General features: G+C 37.7%; 2 protein-coding genes across 2 annotated transcripts; both read left to right on the top strand.

Annotated features, from left to right (window-relative positions):
• The first annotated feature begins 225 nt into the window (after positions 1 to 225).
• LOC116308252 (nucleolar GTP-binding protein 2) lies at positions 226 to 12,379 on the top strand. Its single transcript, XM_031718641.2, has 23 exons — positions 226 to 445; positions 1,067 to 1,157; positions 2,112 to 2,206; positions 3,080 to 3,159; positions 3,274 to 3,327; positions 3,611 to 3,709; positions 4,023 to 4,053; positions 4,176 to 4,230; positions 4,408 to 4,474; positions 4,748 to 4,777; positions 4,870 to 4,998; positions 5,230 to 5,343; positions 6,273 to 6,298; positions 6,432 to 6,534; positions 6,682 to 6,786; positions 7,069 to 7,227; positions 7,975 to 8,067; positions 8,886 to 9,008; positions 9,130 to 9,725; positions 10,133 to 10,314; positions 10,489 to 10,677; positions 11,513 to 11,604; positions 12,213 to 12,379. The coding sequence occupies exons 1-23, from the start codon at positions 367 to 369 to the stop codon at positions 12,336 to 12,338; spliced, it is 2,718 nt and encodes a 905-aa protein (XP_031574501.2). The 5' UTR covers positions 226 to 366; the 3' UTR covers positions 12,339 to 12,379.
• An 839-nt stretch (positions 12,380 to 13,218) lies between these two features.
• LOC148909796 (putative skeletal organic matrix protein 5) lies at positions 13,219 to 16,467 on the top strand. The gene is made up of 5 exons (XM_089032251.1): positions 13,219 to 13,598; positions 13,788 to 13,833; positions 14,227 to 14,263; positions 14,369 to 14,504; positions 14,758 to 16,467. Exons 1-5 carry the CDS (start codon positions 13,305 to 13,307, stop codon positions 15,277 to 15,279), a joined length of 1,035 nt encoding a protein of 344 aa, XP_088888377.1. The 5' UTR covers positions 13,219 to 13,304; the 3' UTR covers positions 15,280 to 16,467.
• The last annotated feature ends 1,220 nt before the right edge of the window (positions 16,468 to 17,687 follow it).

The raw sequence follows: 17,687 nt of genomic DNA, 5'->3' as shown, positions 1-17,687 counted from the left end.
AAAATGAGAGGCAAAAGGTAATTATAAAAAGAATCAAACGAAAGAAAGAGGGGAGAAAATAATGAATAAACGAAACTTGAAACCAGATTTGAAAAAAAAAAAGAGAGAAAGAAAGAAGGGAAAAAAGAAAGAAATAAAGGAATGAAGAAAGAAAGAAAGAAGGAAGGAAAGACTAAAGAAGCGCAACTCGGCCCCAGGCCTTACATGGTACAAGCAAACCGCTGGCCAAGCCACTCGTAGATTCAGCAAACAAGATGGCGGACGTGTAGGACCGACTAGAAGTGAAAAACTCTAGAAATACTTTGAATATATAAAGATATAAAGGAAAAAAACGAAAGTAACTATACGTACGATACCAAGAGCAATATGGCAAAGACAAGTAAACGCAGCAGTGCCAAGGAGGCTCCCAAAACGCGCGCCAGTTCTAACAGCAGCATGAATCCAGGTAAACCACGTGAGCTACACGGATCTGGCGAAATAGCTTGAAAATCATATCTTAACGTTTATTTATTTATATCATATCATATTTAAAATAATAAATAACATAAACAAATGAATTTTGAGGTTTATATAATTGAATTATCTGGAGAACTTTTCGTTATTAACGCGTTGCATTTAGAAATTTGTGATCTATTTTTGGATACGTATAAGCTTACATGTATGCACAGTGTATTTCAATGAATTAGGCTTTATTTGTAACACTGGTTTGTGAATAAAGCCATATTTATTGAAGATACTCTCATATGATGTCAGTACTCCAATTTCGAGTTTGCCTTTGCTCAGTCTAAGTCTTGATTGTGTACATATGTATTTTTTTCTTTTATTAACATCCATTGTAGATTAAGAAATGTACGTACTACGGAACAGTATATGTTCTTTGAAATGCCACGGGTTTTTGTCGAATAGCTGAATATTTTATTGCATAACCAAGACTGAGGCTGAGCAAAAGAGAACTTCAAACTGGAGTATTATGAGAGAGATTTGTATAGAGTTTTATACAAATTTAATTTATCAATTCCATTGATTTAATTCTGCGTTGTTTGGCTTATTTCTTTCTAACCTACAGATCGTCCTAAGCCAAGCCCTAACTCCAACATGAGAGACAAAAGTACAATAATGAGAATTAAGATGTACAAGTCGGGGGGCAAGGCTATCAGGTATGCCAGCCTACAGTGATGTTTTATTTTATGCTGCCAGTGTAATATGCAGAGGTATTAGAGAAGGGCCAGGGGAGGGGAGGGGTGGGTCAGAGGGGAGGGTCATCAGTAAAAATTTAAGTTTTTTAGAGGGTCAGAATCCCCAGCCCTCCCCACCAATAAAAAAGGCATTTTCCAATAGAGCTACTTGCTAAAAAAATTCAATACTTACCCATCCCCCTATTCACCCCATAACCTATCTTTACACATGTCTTTAGAATTTCAACAATCTATCAGCGGCAGTAAGAAGGTACCTTCCCTTAGAACTACTTGCTAAGACCCATCCCCCTATCCACCCCATTACCTATCTCTAACATGTCTTTAGAATTTCAACAATCCATCAGCGGCAGTAAAAAGGTACCTTCCCTTAGAGCTAAAGATCCCATCCCCCTATCCACCACATCACCTATCTTTACACATGTCATTAGAATTTCAACAATCCATCAGGGGCAGTAAAAAGATACCTTCCAATAGAGCTACTTGCCAAAATCCCATCCCCCTATATACCCTATCACCTATCTCTAACAGATCTTTAGAATTTCAACAATCCATCAGGGGCAGTGAGAAATTTGATTGCATATTCTGCATTGTAGCTAACCGCTGACCATTGTCGTTCAAGCTCTACAAAATGGCGTCCAAGTGGGACTCCTAAGTTCTGCTCTGGACGCCTAAGAATTAGAACATGGTTATCTAAAGGACCACTTAGCTCGAAAGTTAATTTCAGACCCTGTAGTTTGTCTTATATAACAATCAACTGAAACAAATTGCATCACTGTACACTCACCTTTTGAATGTTATGGCTAGTAAACCAATAGAATTATGAAAAGTAGACAGTATTTTAAAATTGCTTTGAGAAATGATATGCTATCTTGGCTAGTTCTATAACAGGCTTATTTTTGATGATCTATTTTCCAGGAATTCTGGTGGTAAAATAGTTAAACCAGCTCCTTTCCAAACAAAAGCCATTTCAGGAGAAGTAGCAAGGGTAGCACCAAACAGGAAATGGTTTGGTATGATATTCTACTTTAATACTTATTACAAGTTATATTATAATTATATTGTTGTTAAATATATAGCTATATGGTGCAGTTAAATCTCACTCAACACAAAAGTCATTTTAAATAAATTTAAAAAAAAATTTTTTTTGGAGAAATCCAGCTGCCATAGCCCCAATACCAGAATAATGTCTCCCCAGGTATTCATAGTGGGATGTCTTGGTATTTGCTCAGTCTGTTGGAAATGTGCTTGGTGGAAGCCACAAACCTAGACATCTTATAAGCTAGTAACTGCCTTGCGGTTGACTCAGTTGGTTGGGCACTGGCCCGGGGGGGGGGGGGGGGGGGGGGGGTACTCCCCTATATTCGCTATACAGATACGTGCCGCCAAACAGGGTATGGTTTTCAGCGATTCTACTCTGGAACAGGGTATATAAAATTGCACTCGCTCTGGGACAGGGTATATGAAATCACGTTCTCTCCTCTCTGGAACAGGGTATCTATTTTTCACAATACTGGAAAAGGTTATGGTTTTCAGCGATTTTACTCTGGAACAGGGTCAGGGTTCAGAGGGGTCAGCCGCACATCCCTATCCTAAACAAGCAAGAGTGACCCCGGGGGCACTGAACTATAGCGTTAGTTGGTGTTAATTTGCCAACCATTATCACAATAATCTTGTCAAGTTGCTTCCTTTCATAAGCAAATCTATCTCTGGTTGGCATAGTAATGTGAATCACAAGGGCAGTGCTACATATTAAACATAATATTGCAAGACTCTTGAATCTTATAATATTTTGAGTTTTGATGAGGCAAGAAAATCTAAGTATCCAAAGAATATAAACATTCTGATACTACATGTAGTTATAAAAATATTATTCATTTTTCCAGGGAATACAAGGGTTATTACACAGAATGCACTGCAGAAATTCCAGGATGAAATGGGAAGAGTAATCCAGGATCCTTACAAGGTAACAGAACTTTTCTTGCCCTTAGAACGTCATCCTTTTATCTATTATATTATCTATTATATAATATTATATATATTATTTAATTACTTGTACTTTTCTTAAACTTTGCTACAGGTTGTAATGCGTAACACCAAGCTTCCTCTATCATTACTGGATGAAAGAGCGAAGGTTTGTTTAATGTTTTTACTACTTTATATGCAGGAGTGTTTTAGAAGGGGATGACTATTATGAAGGTTTTACCAAAAATTCAAGGAAAAGGGGGGGATGACTGTTACTAACGATATACTGAAAATTTTGAGCAAAAGGTGGTGACGAGTCACCTATTTTACCATCCCTGGATCTGTCCCTGACATGTACAGTTCATGTTTGGTAAAACCTTCTGTAAGCTGTGCTTTTTAAAATTTTATAACAGCCACTTTTAATGTTTTAATTTCGATAATTAATTTTTCAGACATCACGAGTCCATATTCTGGATACTGAGACTTTTGATTCTACATTTGGACCCAAAGCTCAGCGTAAAAGACCCAATGTAAAAGCATCTGATATACAGGTTTGTGGAATGGTCCTAGTGCTTTCGTAAGGTGGCATGCACTGCTTAATTATAGGCTTCTGTACCTCAGAATCCCAGCGGAACACCCTAATCAAATTCTGGCAGAGTACCCCCCCCCCCCCCCCCCCCCGGGCTCTCACCAATGCAACCTGGATTCAAGTTCTGCCTGTCTCGTTTGTCAGTTCTCTCCTGTGCTTCAAGGGTTTTCTCTGGTTTTTCTTTGGTTTTCCTCCCTGCTACCTTTCATAATTTTATAGATATTTTACAGTATATTTAACTATCTACAACTGTATTTTGTATTGTATTTCCTCAGAGTCTGGCACAAGCAGCTACCAGTCAATTAGGTAGGCAGAGTTGTAGCTTCTACAACTCAGATGTCTCCAGATACAACATTTTTCTCATTATTTATCTCCTATCCATCAAGTTTGAGTTTTATTTTGATATTATGTTGCTGTTTATTTGTCAGAAAAATATTCTCATGAAAATGATAAGGACCTTGTAAAAGAAGATGATGGAGAGAAGTATGTACATGTATAGTTCAATTTGTTGGTTTTTACCCTGATAGATTAATGTTATGCACTGTTAGTGCCCAGACACACTAACTAGAACCACTTTGAACAAAACTTTTTGTTTTTAAGCCAAGTTAGAGAGAGCAAGTGTCAGAGCAAGGAATGATATTTTATTGCATTATATTGCAGGGCAAAAGCCAAGGAATCTATTTATGCAAAAGGACAATCAAAAAGAATATGGAATGAGCTTTATAAGGTACCTAAGGTTCCATCAATAATACATGTAAATATACAATCACGACCCCATGAAAATTTTTGAAAGTAAGGACTGTGTAATTCAATAACTGTATCGAATCAAAGGTTTGGTTACAGTTCTTTGGTTCCTTTTTGGCAAGATTTTTTTGTGGTGATGAAAGCTGAAGGCGCAAGAAACATAGTTTGTGAGAATCCAATTTTATTACCTTCACAAAAAGGAAATATTAACAGTTTTTATTCCACTTAGTTCTTTCCATTTTCCATTTATTCACAGGTTATTGATTCTTCAGATGTTGTTCTTCAGGTAAATGATGCAGTTGCTAATATACTACTAGAGTTAGTTTACTTGGTCTGTGAAAATGATTCTAATAAAAAATCTTTTTTATCCTTTTATAGGTACTGGACGCAAGAGATCCTATGGGAACAAGATCTAAACACATTGAAAAATTCATGAAGAAAGAAAAAACCCACAAACAATTGGTCTTCATTCTAAACAAATGTGATCTGGTGCCAACGTGGGTTACGGTAGGATAATGCTCGTAACTTCTCACTTACTGTACAATGAAATGCTAAAACACTCACATCATTTTTCCACGCACAGTCTCTAAATTTGATTTTTCAACAGATATTTAACTTAAAACCTAAAAGTGACTCGTGGGATAATCAGTATTCCTATGGTACATATGTTTGCCCATCAAAACCAAAGTACAGACTATAGTATAAGATATTTTCATAGACATTTTTGTTTCCCTGTAGCAACGTTGGGTAACGATACTATCAACAGAGTATCCAACTCTAGCATTCCATGCAAGTGTAACCAATCCCTTTGGTAAAGGTGCTCTCATTAATATCTTGAGACAGTTCTCAAAGGTGAGTAATAAGACACAAAGGTAATGGCCGCTCTCATTACAGGCCTTTTTTTTTCTTGTTTGGATATTAATTGGACGGTTTTTCTCTGAATTTTCTTTCATCAATCCACAAAATTCAAGTCAGGGCACAACTAACTCACAGATCAAACTCTGAAACAACCTCTGGGTTGATCGAAGTCAGGGCACAACTAACTCACAGATCAAACTCTGAAACAACCTCTGGGCTGATCTAAGTCAGGGCATGACTAACTCACAGATCAAACTCTGAAACAACCTCTGGGCTGATCTAAGTCAGGGCATGACTAACTCACAGATCAAACTCTGAAACAACCTCTGGGCTGATCTAAGTCAGGGCATGGCTAACTCACAGATTGAACCCTGAAACAACCTCTGGGCTGATCTAAGTCAGGGCATGGCTAACTCACAGATTGAACCCTGAAACAACCTCTGAGATGATCAAAATCAGGGCATGGCTAACTCACAGATTGAACCCTGAAACAACCTCTGAGATGATCAAAATCAGGGCATGGCTAACTCACAGATTGAACCCTGAAACAACCTCTGAGATGATCAAAATCAGGGCATGGCTAACTCACAGATTGAACCCTGAAACAACCTCTGAGATGATCAAAATCAGGGCATGGGTAACTCACAGATCGAATTGGAATTTAGCATGTTGAGTTTTGAGAGGTAGGAGAACCTGAAGAAAAAGCCACAAATCCAGGGACAGACCAAACAAACTCAAATATGGAATGGTTTAATGTGAAGAGATTGATGTCACATAAAATGCTCTCCGTAGCAACATCAATCATTACATGTAAAGGAAGTAATATCCCTATTGATGTTCTAAAAATTCTCGCACAACTTGGTTGTACATTGGTTCATAGTGCAGCTTGTCATTTAACTAAAACAATAAATTTATCTTTTTAGCTTCACAGTGACAAGAAGCAAATAAGGTATAATATACTGTTATATATCTGAATTATTATAAAACTCGTTTATTAATCACTATCCACAGTATTTTTGTGTTTGCTGATGGTTGATATAATAAATATTCTATATATCCACTAAAAATATGTGATTCTTTAGTGTTGGTCTGATTGGCTATCCAAATGTTGGTAAAAGCTCAATAATTAACACACTACGAGCCAAGAAAGTTTGCAAAGTAGCGCCAATTGCGGGAGAGACCAAGGCAAGTATAACAATTGTACAACACTTTACAAAAAGAATCCCCCTTCCTTCTAGAGTGTGTTCACACGCAAAGGCTATCAAGGTATTTCTCGTACTTGGCCCTTGAACTTGACCTCTGTGCTAATGTACAATATGTGCTACATTCTAGGTTTGGCAGTACATCACACTAATGCGTCGTATATTCCTGGTTGATTGCCCTGGTGTGGTTTATCCTAATGATGATACGGAGACAGACATCATCCTAAAGGGCGTGGTAAGTTCGTGACAACCTCACGGATATCAAATATCTCCAGGGAAGATACATCCTATGATAGGTTATTTAGAAAAGCGAAGAATAAATAGTGTGTTCAAAATCGTTTACACTGAAAAAAGTTCAAACGATTAAATTTCACTTGACAGTTTTGATGTCGTCATTGTGTTTTTGTGCATTAATAACTTTTTTTCTTTTTCTCCCTGCTTAATATATTTATGTTATGGTACCTGTCTGGGTGTGGCGAGGTGTGTCCCTTTCTCAATATTATTTGTTATACCTCAGGTTCGCGTAGAAAACGTGAAAGAGGCCGCAGAACATATCCCTGAAGTACTGGCTCGAGTCAAACGCGAGTACATCAGCAAGTCGTACAAGATAAACACTTGGAATGATGCCACAGACTTTCTTGAACAGCTGGCGAGAAGAACCGGGAAGCTGCTGAAGGTGCGTAGTAATCTAGCATTATGATACACAGCACGGTAACGGTACAGTATTGCAACACCTTCTAAACCTAATACATGGCTCGAGTTTATACTGGCTAGAAGAGATTCCGTATTACGGTGGAACTACACTGCACACATTGTTTAGACATTTTTCACTTCACGGTCACGATGCCGAAAGTTCACCCTTTAAAAGTGACGTGTTCAGTACTGTTCATATCCATTCCAAGTCAACACGAGTATATCTACACATATACATCAGAACCCCAGTTGTTCTTAACCTTGTCGAAAAATGTCTTCTTTTATGATGACCAGCAAAGATTTAAACAAGATTAAATCCTTTTCTTTGAAATTTTCTTATTTGTGCAATTGTAAATTTGTACACTTGTCAATTTGTAAAAAATCTAGTAAATAATTTAAAAAAAAAAAAAAAAAAAAAACCAGCTGTAAAAAAAATTTAAAAAAAGATTTAAACCAGGAGCCGTTCCTTTGAGAGCAAGTGGAATACTAAGGGGAGTACTAAGGGGAGTACTAAGGGAGTACTAAGGGGAGTACTAAGGGGAGTACTAAGGGGAGTACTAAGGGGAGTACTAAGGGAGTACTAAGGGGAGTACTAAGGGAGTACTAAGGGGAGTACTAAGGGGAGTACTAAGGGAGTACTAAGGGGAGTACTAAGGGGAGTACTAAGGGAGTACTAAGGGGAGTACTAAGGGGAGTACGGGATTGGAAATGATATTTTTTTGTATTTTAGGGAGGAGAGCCCGATGTAAATACTGTAGCGAAGATGATCCTGAATGACTTTCAAAGAGGAAAAATACCATACTTTGTTGCACCACCCAAACAGGTACTATTGATCGTGCTAATAGATGACCCCGTGCAGCTTGGACGTAATATTGATCTCCTCAGACCATGTGTCATTCTCTTGAGCATTATTTCTTTGTTAACCGTTAATACTTTAAGAAGATACATAATATAGATGACTGCTCCCCTTAGTTACCGTTGCTATGTCCAACAAGCTGAAAGCATTGGCAAAAATATCTCAGAATCTATAACTGTGATAGCGGGAAATTCATATGCTTTAGACTGCTCTATGAATCCATTTTTTTAAAAATTGCTTTGTAATTCTTCAAAACAGATATTATGTAGTTATTTGGGGAACGAGTCTCATTCAGCTAATACTGCTGTGTTTTATGACTGAAGACTCATCTGTACAGCCTTAGCCTCATTTAAGTGCAAATCATATGCAAAACTCAACCGTATAATGTAAAGAATGTGAAAATAGACCTATCCCGAATTCGCTTGACTGATCACGAAACAATGGTTTCAAGTCGAGGTTGTACTTGATGAATAAAAGAATCAAGTCCAGTCTTCAAACCATTGTTTCGTGGTCAGTCAAGCGAATTCGGGATAGGTCTATTGAGCTTAATTTTATCTGTGAATAGCTGACATATAAACGAGGCTAAACCTGTGCAAATGAGTCTGTGGTCTTCAAAAACAGCCGCATGCATCGAATGCGAAACTATTCTGGACTTACACTCGGAACCATCAATTTCATCCCTGAGAAAATAACACGTAGTCTGAAATGGAAAATGTTTTTTCATAAGATATTTTCAAAAGAAAAAAAAAATGAATAGAACTTGAGTGTTTTCCTCAATTGTTCAGGAAGGAGACGACACAAACCCTCGTCCTGTTAAAGAAAAGAAGACAAAACAAAAGGAATTGCAAATCCCTCCACTGTCGAGTAGTTTTGTCAAGTCTACTGGTCAAGAACATACAGATAAGACGGTATTTATTGATCTAGTCATCTGTCACTTACTATTATCAAATTAAGTGGGTTTCCTGTGGTGAGACTGGTTGCTGTAGCCTGCCATCCAACACGTTCTTTAAAATGAATTTCTCGCTTCAGGCTGAAGACCTTAATAAAGATGCAAGTGAACCTGACATGACAAACCAAAATAGTACTGAAACTACAGAGAGTACAGACGAAGTGAAGCAAGACGAAAATGAAAACAATAACAACACAAAAGGAATTGAACAAGGCAAAACCGGCTCGTTCCGCGTGAAGCAAGATTTTAGTACGATCTGTGTTGCTCCCGAGTTTGAAGGCGAAGACGTTAAACCACTCGATGACAACGGCAGTAATGATGATGATGATGGTGGTGATGATGATGAGGCTGACGATGATGATGAGGCTGACGATGATGAGGAGGCTGACGATGATGAGGAGGAGGTAGATATGGAGGGCGAGGAGGATGGTGGTGATGGCATTGAAGACAAAGATATTAATGAAGATGTTAACAAAAAGATTGAAGATGATGCTGATGATGTTGGTGGTGATAGTTTCGATGGCAATGATGCTCATAATAATAAAGATAATATTAACAATACTATTGGCCATAATGATGCCGATGACGTCAGCGACAACACAGATAATATCCTCATGACAACGAAAACTAAAGACGCAAAGAAAAAACCTGAGGAGAAAAAGGAACCAAAAGAAAGGTAAATGAAAAATACCGATGCTAAGATTATTTTTTTATTTGACATATAATTGAAAAAAAGAATCTTCGACCAAAGGAAAATTGAAGAAAACTTAGTTTGTATAAGATGTATATAATTTGTTCAACTCAAATCACACACAATTCTACTCGTACACACTTCACTCTCACGCGTACACACACTTCAATTACAATGTTCTCTCTACACAGGGACGGATCCAGGAATTTTAAAAGGGGGGTAAGACTATTACAAAGGTTTTACCAGGAATTCGAGAAAAAAGGGGGAACGATATACTGAGAATTTTGAGCAAAAAGGGGGGTGACTAGTCACTTCTTGTATCATTCCTGGATTTGGCCCCTGCTACACTAGGCTTCTAAGTGTTTATTGCAATTCACTGTTTTTTGCCGTAGTGTGTCAGTAATAGACATGACTACTGGACAAGTACATTCAAGCAAGGAGTACTTTGATGTTGGTGAATGGGAAGAACTGAAGGAGGCTATGGAACAACAAGATGACATCGATAGTTCTCCAGACGAGGCCGAAAGCGACGAAGAAAGCGAAGATAACACCAAGGATTCCTATCAGAAAACAGGTAACGCCATTAAATATACCAAGTCTCTGGTTATCAGCACATGATGAGCAGTGTTTGTACAGTTTTCCTTGAGAAATTCATGAGATTCATTCAACTGATTGATACCAAGCAATGATTGAGTGTTGACCTGAGTCACTGCGATGTACTTAATAGATTTCTTGCTGGTTCATTTAGAAGCGGAGACAACACCTCGTCCTGTGAATAGTAAATACTGGACAACACCGTCCAAGAAGAAGTATTCTGTATCCATGAGCCCGTTTGTTGCCTGCGTCGAGGCGTTAGAAGAGGAAGAAGACATTAACCCTTCGGAAGTGGAATCTCCTAAGAAAAGAGAACATATTACGAATACAAAGAAAACTAAAGGTAGATCAAGTTCATTCCGTTTGTAAATGCTACGTTATCACTACTGCTATCAGCAGTATCGTCAGGCAACATCATCATCATTGTCATTGTCGTCTTCATCATAGTCACATCATCATCATCATCGTCACCACCACCATAGCAACAGCATCATCAACACCAACATCATCACATCAGCACCACCATCATCATCATCATCACCATCAGCAACATCATCACCATTATCACCATCATCAACAACAGCAACATCATCACCGTTATCATCACCATCTTCATCAACACCAACATCATCACAGCACCGCCATCATCATCATCATCACCATCAGCAACATCACCATCATCATCATCATCACCATCATCAACAACAGCAGCATCATCTCCGTTATCATCACCATCATCATCATCTTCATCAACACCAACATCATCACATCAGCACCGCCATCATCATAATCATCATCACATCATCATCACATCATTATCAGAAGCACCATTAACATCAGCCCCAGCAGCATCAATCATCGTCATATCATCATCACATCAGCAGCAGAAACATTTCCATCCTTATCATCATCATTTTTATGATCTCTATCATCATCACCTTATTGCCATCACCATTACCATCATCATCATTACCATCTTTATTCTCCATCAACCACAACAAAGCACCAAACATCACCACCATTAGTTAAGTATTATCAATGGTAACATCATGCATGTGGTTACATATAAGTGTTAACACAGTCTCCAGACTGTAAAGACCCGATATCTAAAGCTCGAATGTGTATACAAGATGACGTTATACCAGTTACAATCAACCTTGTGTCTTGATCTCTTGTAGGGTCAAGTCAGGTTCCGAGTAAAGGAAAAACTAGAAAAAGAAGAGGAGAAGAGTCTAAGGAAGAGGAAAAAGAGGAATCTCCTAAGATAAAGGTGTGGGAATGATGAGTAACATAGCATGACCAAGGGGCTGGGTTTCACGGCTGTCATATTTAAGGGCGAAACAACTGAAAGTGCCCCTATTGGGATACGTAATCACCTGGATTTCGTACGAAAAAATATATATATATGTGTGCAATAAACCTAAAACAGCCTATGGGATGATCAGGGCACAGCTAACTCACCTGAACCCTGAAACAGCCTCTAGGCTGATCAAAGTCAGGGAACGGCTAAATTACAGATTGAACTCTGAAACAACCTCTAGGCTGATCAAAGTGAGGGAACGGCTAACTCACAGATTGAACCCTGAAACAACCTCTGGTCTGATCAAAGTCGGGGCATGACTAACTCACAGATTGAACACTGAAACAACCTCTGGGCTGATCGAAGTCGGGGCATGACAAACTCACAGATTGAATTAGAATTAGTGGTTTCGTGGAGGCAAGAAAACTGGAATGGGAGAGATCTAACAAACTCTACTCACATGTGATGCTTACTCTGGTAATCGAACCCCAGGGGTGAGAGATAAGTACACTAACGCTACGCCACCCTTGATTCCCTAAATCAATGATGCTACAATCTTTTGATTCTCATGTTTTCAGAAAACCCGTATGACAACCAATAAGAAACGAGTTGGTGTTCACTACTACGATACTACTAATGTCAAGAACAAAAACAGAAATATAAAGGACACAGATACAAAGAAAAACCGTAAAACGAAAAAATAATAAATGTATTCTTTATTCAAATAAATCATTGAATTTGAGAATTCTGGAGCAATTATTTTATTCCAATAATTTTGAGACTTCCTAGAGAAGCGCTCTTCGTTCCTGATTGAATTTACCAGTGACCTTAGTGACAGACTCACGGGCGGTCAGGAGCAATGCCAATGTCAACCATATACTTTTAATTTTATCTTCGACAGACTAATTTAAAGTTAAGTTGTAAAAAGAAGGGGGCGGCCTGGGTGGGAAGGGAAATAATTGAAAACTACAGCTATTCAGTATTATTTATTTTCATCGCAGCTGAACGATCTTGGAGAAAATGTAATTCAATAGTTTTGTGAACTTTTTTTGTGAACTTCGCTGGCTTAAAAAAGAGAAAAATAATTTTTTTTTTACAATATTCAATAGGATCTTCTCAAAATTGTCTTGAATGCAATGCTAACATTGCAATACTAAACAAATCACTTTCTTTTCTCATGGAATTTGAGGTTTCTTTCGAATTTTCATGTTGGCTTCGTATTCAAAACCTTAAAACAAACCAGTTAATATAAAGTTAGTAAAAAAAACTGTACAGACTTGAGACTAAGTACTTGGGTTCGATTTTATGAACATCCCCTATCTAAATATTAGTTACCAACTTTGGATAGTAAATTAAGAATAGACTAGAAGAAAGTTATTGAACAGATGTTGGTGTCCAAAACAATTTTAATTGGATTTTCAATTATTTGAAAATAATTTTCTTCATTGCCAAGCAATTCAGAAAAAACATTCAATTGTAGCTTAGTTACACTTGCTGTGTTAACATTACCTGTGTACAAAAGAAGTTCTGTATATAATGCTTTGGCCTCTAACAATCGAGTCATAACTAAGCAGCCAGGATCGAACTGAGTTGTTTACGATTTTTTAAAGATACGAAAAGATTCAAATTCAGTTTGCTTTTAAACTAAAGTTTCAGGCTGTTTTCAGAGAATGCATCTTGTATTCTGCTTTCTTTCCGTGTTCTTTATCGTGGGTTTTACCGACGCTAATATACGAGTCAAATCCTTTAAGTACAAAGACGATCACAAGGCAGATGGTCGTGAAATTCTACAGAAGGTAGTTGTCAGTAGTGTAGCTAAATGTGCCTACCAGTGCACTGCTAACAAAGACTGTGAGGATGCTAACTTTAACAGGGTTTCAAAATTCTGCCAGTTGTTAAGGAAAAAACCGGAGAGTGTGATGTTGTCACTGGTTGAACAAACAGGATACATCTACCTTGGCGATGTAAGTAGTTCGAATTTTGAGATTCATCAAATGTAATCCCCGAGAAGAGAAGAGAAGAGAAGAGAAGAGAAGAGAAGAGAAGAGAAGAGAAGAGAAGAGAAGAGAAGAGAAGAGAAGAGAAGAGAAGAGAAGAGATACAGCATTTCATTGTTATCCATCTAATAAAACAAAAATTGTTCAATTTTTAAGAATGACGAAATCAAGAAATATGACGAACGCATTAAAATGATTAAAGGTAACAAAATATCATATGAATATATATGTGTGCGAAACATAATTATATAGCACTGAAAATTAAAGAAGAAAGAAAAGAGAAAAGAAAGATGTAGACTGCGGATATATCATAAAATCCAATTTACCCGGGATGATGTGAAGTCTTTTTAACTATATCTAGATCTCACAATATAATGAACATGAATAATACATAAAGAAAAGTTCAATAAAAAAAATACGTATCCCACAACGAAAATTTTGAAACACCAATTCACAAAAAACCTTACCGACTTTTAAAAACAAATAAAAATAAATATTACTTTATCCTATACTACACTCTTTGATTTCACAACTAACTAGAAAATGACTTTTAACAGCGGGTTTTAAAATATAACTTTTATTTATTCGTTTCCAGAATGTTCAAGCTGTAAAACTATTTACGACAGTGGAAGGTAAGGTTTTCTTTCTTAATAATGAATTTGCCTTGCCTTGCCTTGCCTTGCCACTCCCAGGCGTCAAATCAACTCTAAAACTTAAATCCACTGTCTTGTTATCAGGTCAAATGGAAACAAGGCATATAACCTAACGTTCGGTACAAGCACCAATTGGTCCATGACATATTGTATGATGGATCCCATCCCTGTGTGTGGATCTGGAGGATGGACTTTGGTCATGAAGATCGATGGAACGAAGGTAATTATAAACAACTACAGTTAACTTGAAATTTATTCATTATCTAGGAAAGTAAGTATATAAATTATTTATCATTTGTCTATAGCTAAAAGGAATTCAGAAAAATGCCAAAAATTTCAAACCGCGAAGCGTCGACCGGTGTCTCATGCGTAAGCGCCCCTCACTAGAACAAGACCCCAAAGCGTTTATTTTTTAAGCTAATGCTAGATTTGAAAAACTATCTAGATCTTGAAACTGACTTTTGATTTTATAGCAAGAATTCACTTATACTTCCCAACACTGGAGCGAAAAGACAGTTTATAACGAAAGCGCCGGGCAAACAGGAATCGATGACTTGACCGAGACAAAAATGCCTTCATACTGGAAGACCAACTTCACTAAGATTTGCCTGGGTATGAGAAGAACTAACACAGGGAATGTCAATTGGATAAAAATCAACATGACGGCAGAATCTTTGTATTCTCTTCTTGCTGATGGTACAGAAAAGACCACTGCACTGGGAAGATCTGCCTGGGAATCCCTGTTCCCTGACCATAAGCTGCAGGTCTATTCTTGTAAGGAAGGATTGAATATAGTTGGTTCTGATGATATAGCCAAGGTTAGGATTGGCTTCATGGCTGATAACTATGTTCGTTGCGGACTTGTTCCCAACTCTTGCATAGGTGTTGGAGTAGAGACTGGTTCACTCTTAGTCCCATGTGGCAGCAGCTGCTCTGCTCGAAACCCATTTTGTCATTCCAAAGCTGCTTCTAACTGCTTCATATTTGTACAGTAACGTTAGATAAACTCCAAACTAACCACTCACGTAAAGGATTATTGGTTAAAACATTCAGCGGACTGCTGACGTCATCACTGAATCATATTACACACGGCATCATAACATCTACCTTTCTATCTAGATTTAATATTCACCAACCTCACAACGAGGTCATGACTGACAAGTACACATGCAGTACGTGGATTGGGCTACCTATATATCAACACTTTTCAGTGATCAGCCGGCACTATTTATTAAGCTAGCTCATTAATAGTCAACCATTACCGTACCTTATTATTATGTAAAATATTAGCCTACTCTAGTAGAGGGGCACCTAAATGTAGTTCTAAGAATAGCGAGGAATGGATTGATTGAAGATACAAATGACTCGTGTATTGTCTTAGTCTACCCTAGTAGAGGTGCACCTAAATGTAGTTCTAAGAATAGCGAGGAATGGATTGATTGAAGATACAAATGACTCGTGTATTGTCTTAGTCTACCCTAGTAGAGGTGCACCTGAATGTAGTTCTAAGAATAGCGAGGAATTGATTGATTGAAGATACAAATGACTCGTGTATTGTCTTAGTCTACCCTAGTAGAGGTGCACCTAAATGTAGTTCTAAGAATAGCGAGGAATTGATTGATTGAAGATACAAATGACTCGTGTATTGTCTTAGTCTACCCTAGTAGAGGTGCACCTAAATGTAGTTCTAAGAATAGCGAGGAATGGATTGATTGAAGATACAAATGACTCGTGTATTGTCTTAGCCCACTCTAGTAGAGGTGCACCTAAATGTAGTTCTAAGAATAGCGAGGAATGGATTGATTGAAGATACAAATGACTCGTGTATTGTCTTAGTCTACCCTAGTAGAGGTGCACCTAAATGTAGTTCTAAGAATAGCGAGGAATGGATTGATTGAAGATACAAATGACTCGTGTATTGTCTTAGTCTACCCTAGTAGAGGTGCACCTAAATGTAGTTCTAAGAATAGCGAGGAATTGATTGATTGAAGATACAAATGACTCGTGTATTGTCTTAGCCTACCCTAGTAGAGGTGCACCTTAATGCAGTTCTAAGAATAGCGAGGAATGGATTGATTGAAGATACAAATGACTCGTGTATTGTCTTAGCCCACTCTAGTAGAGGTGCACCTAAATGTAGTTCTAAGAATAGCGAGGAATGGATTGATTGAAGATACAAATGACTCGTGTATTGTCTTAACTGTGTTAACTTCCAACTATAAATCGTAGATACCACCTTGAGTCATACGTAAACGATTCCAAGTTTCTTGTCTTTCCCTGTAAAGAACATCGACGCAGTCAAAACTACTCTGGAGGAATACCTTTAGTGCGTAGCTAAGTGGTGCTCTGTAAACCCAAACCAACTTCTTATCAATCCTATTAAGACCAAGCTTCTATTTGTTGCAGGCCCGTAGCTAGGATTTTTGTTGGGGGGGTGCTAATTTACAAAAAGTGGACCAACCATATACTTTATTTTTTAAAAGTCCCATAGGACGCATAGGTATAGATAAATTATTAAAGTAAAATTGATTTTTTTTACTTAGTTTTACGTGAAGATATCATACCAGCCAAAATCTCACTTGCTTAAAAAGCGGACCTTTAGCTCGCGTGGGGGGGTGCGAACGCACCCCCTGAACCCCCCCTAGCTACGGGCCTGTGTTGGTACTCGACAGATGATCCAAAGGCTTTCATGCAGCTTGAAACTTTCCTTCCTTGGTAAGCAGATTGAACCCGCAACAAGTGGCAAGGACTTGAGAGTCACAATTTATTTTTTTAGTTGGGTCTAATGTGCATTATTATGTTCGTATGTCGATGATCGTCCTGGATAGTCTTGTCAAGTTTATTTTTGATTTATCGTCAAGTTATATTTTAAAATGATTCAATTTTTCTGTATTTTTTTTTAATCTCTGGGCTGATTGAAGTCGGGGCACGGCTAACTTACAGATTGAATTAGAATAAGTGATTTAGTGGAGGGAAGAAAACTGGAATGGGAGAGATCTAACAATGACTACTCACATGCGATGCCAACTCTGGTAATCGAACCCCAGGGGTGAGAGACAGGTACAATAACGCTACGCCACCCTTGAATCTCTAAATCAATGATGCTACAATCTTTTGATTCTCATGTTTTCAGAAAACTCGTATGACAACCAATAAGAAACGAGTTGGTGTTCACTACTACGATACTGCTAATGTCCAGAACAAAAACAGAAATATGAAGGACACAGATACAAAGATAAACCGTAAAACGAAAAGATAATAAATGTATTCTTTATTCAAATAAATCATTGAATTTGAGAATTCTGAAGAAGTTATTTTATTCCAATAATTTTGAGACTTCATAGAGAAGCGCTCTTCGTTCCTGATTGAATTTACCAGTGACCTTAGTGACAGACTCACGGGC

Source organism: Actinia tenebrosa, unplaced genomic scaffold, assembly GCF_029948245.1.
Source record: "Actinia tenebrosa isolate PJP-AT-01 unplaced genomic scaffold, QUT_ActTen_1.0 PGA_scaffold1__47_contigs__length_23844297, whole genome shotgun sequence".
NCBI classification, from domain to species: Eukaryota; Metazoa; Cnidaria; class Anthozoa; order Actiniaria; family Actiniidae; genus Actinia; species Actinia tenebrosa.
Note: the sequence above shows the minus strand (reverse complement) of the source record. Positions and strands in the feature narration are given on the sequence as shown.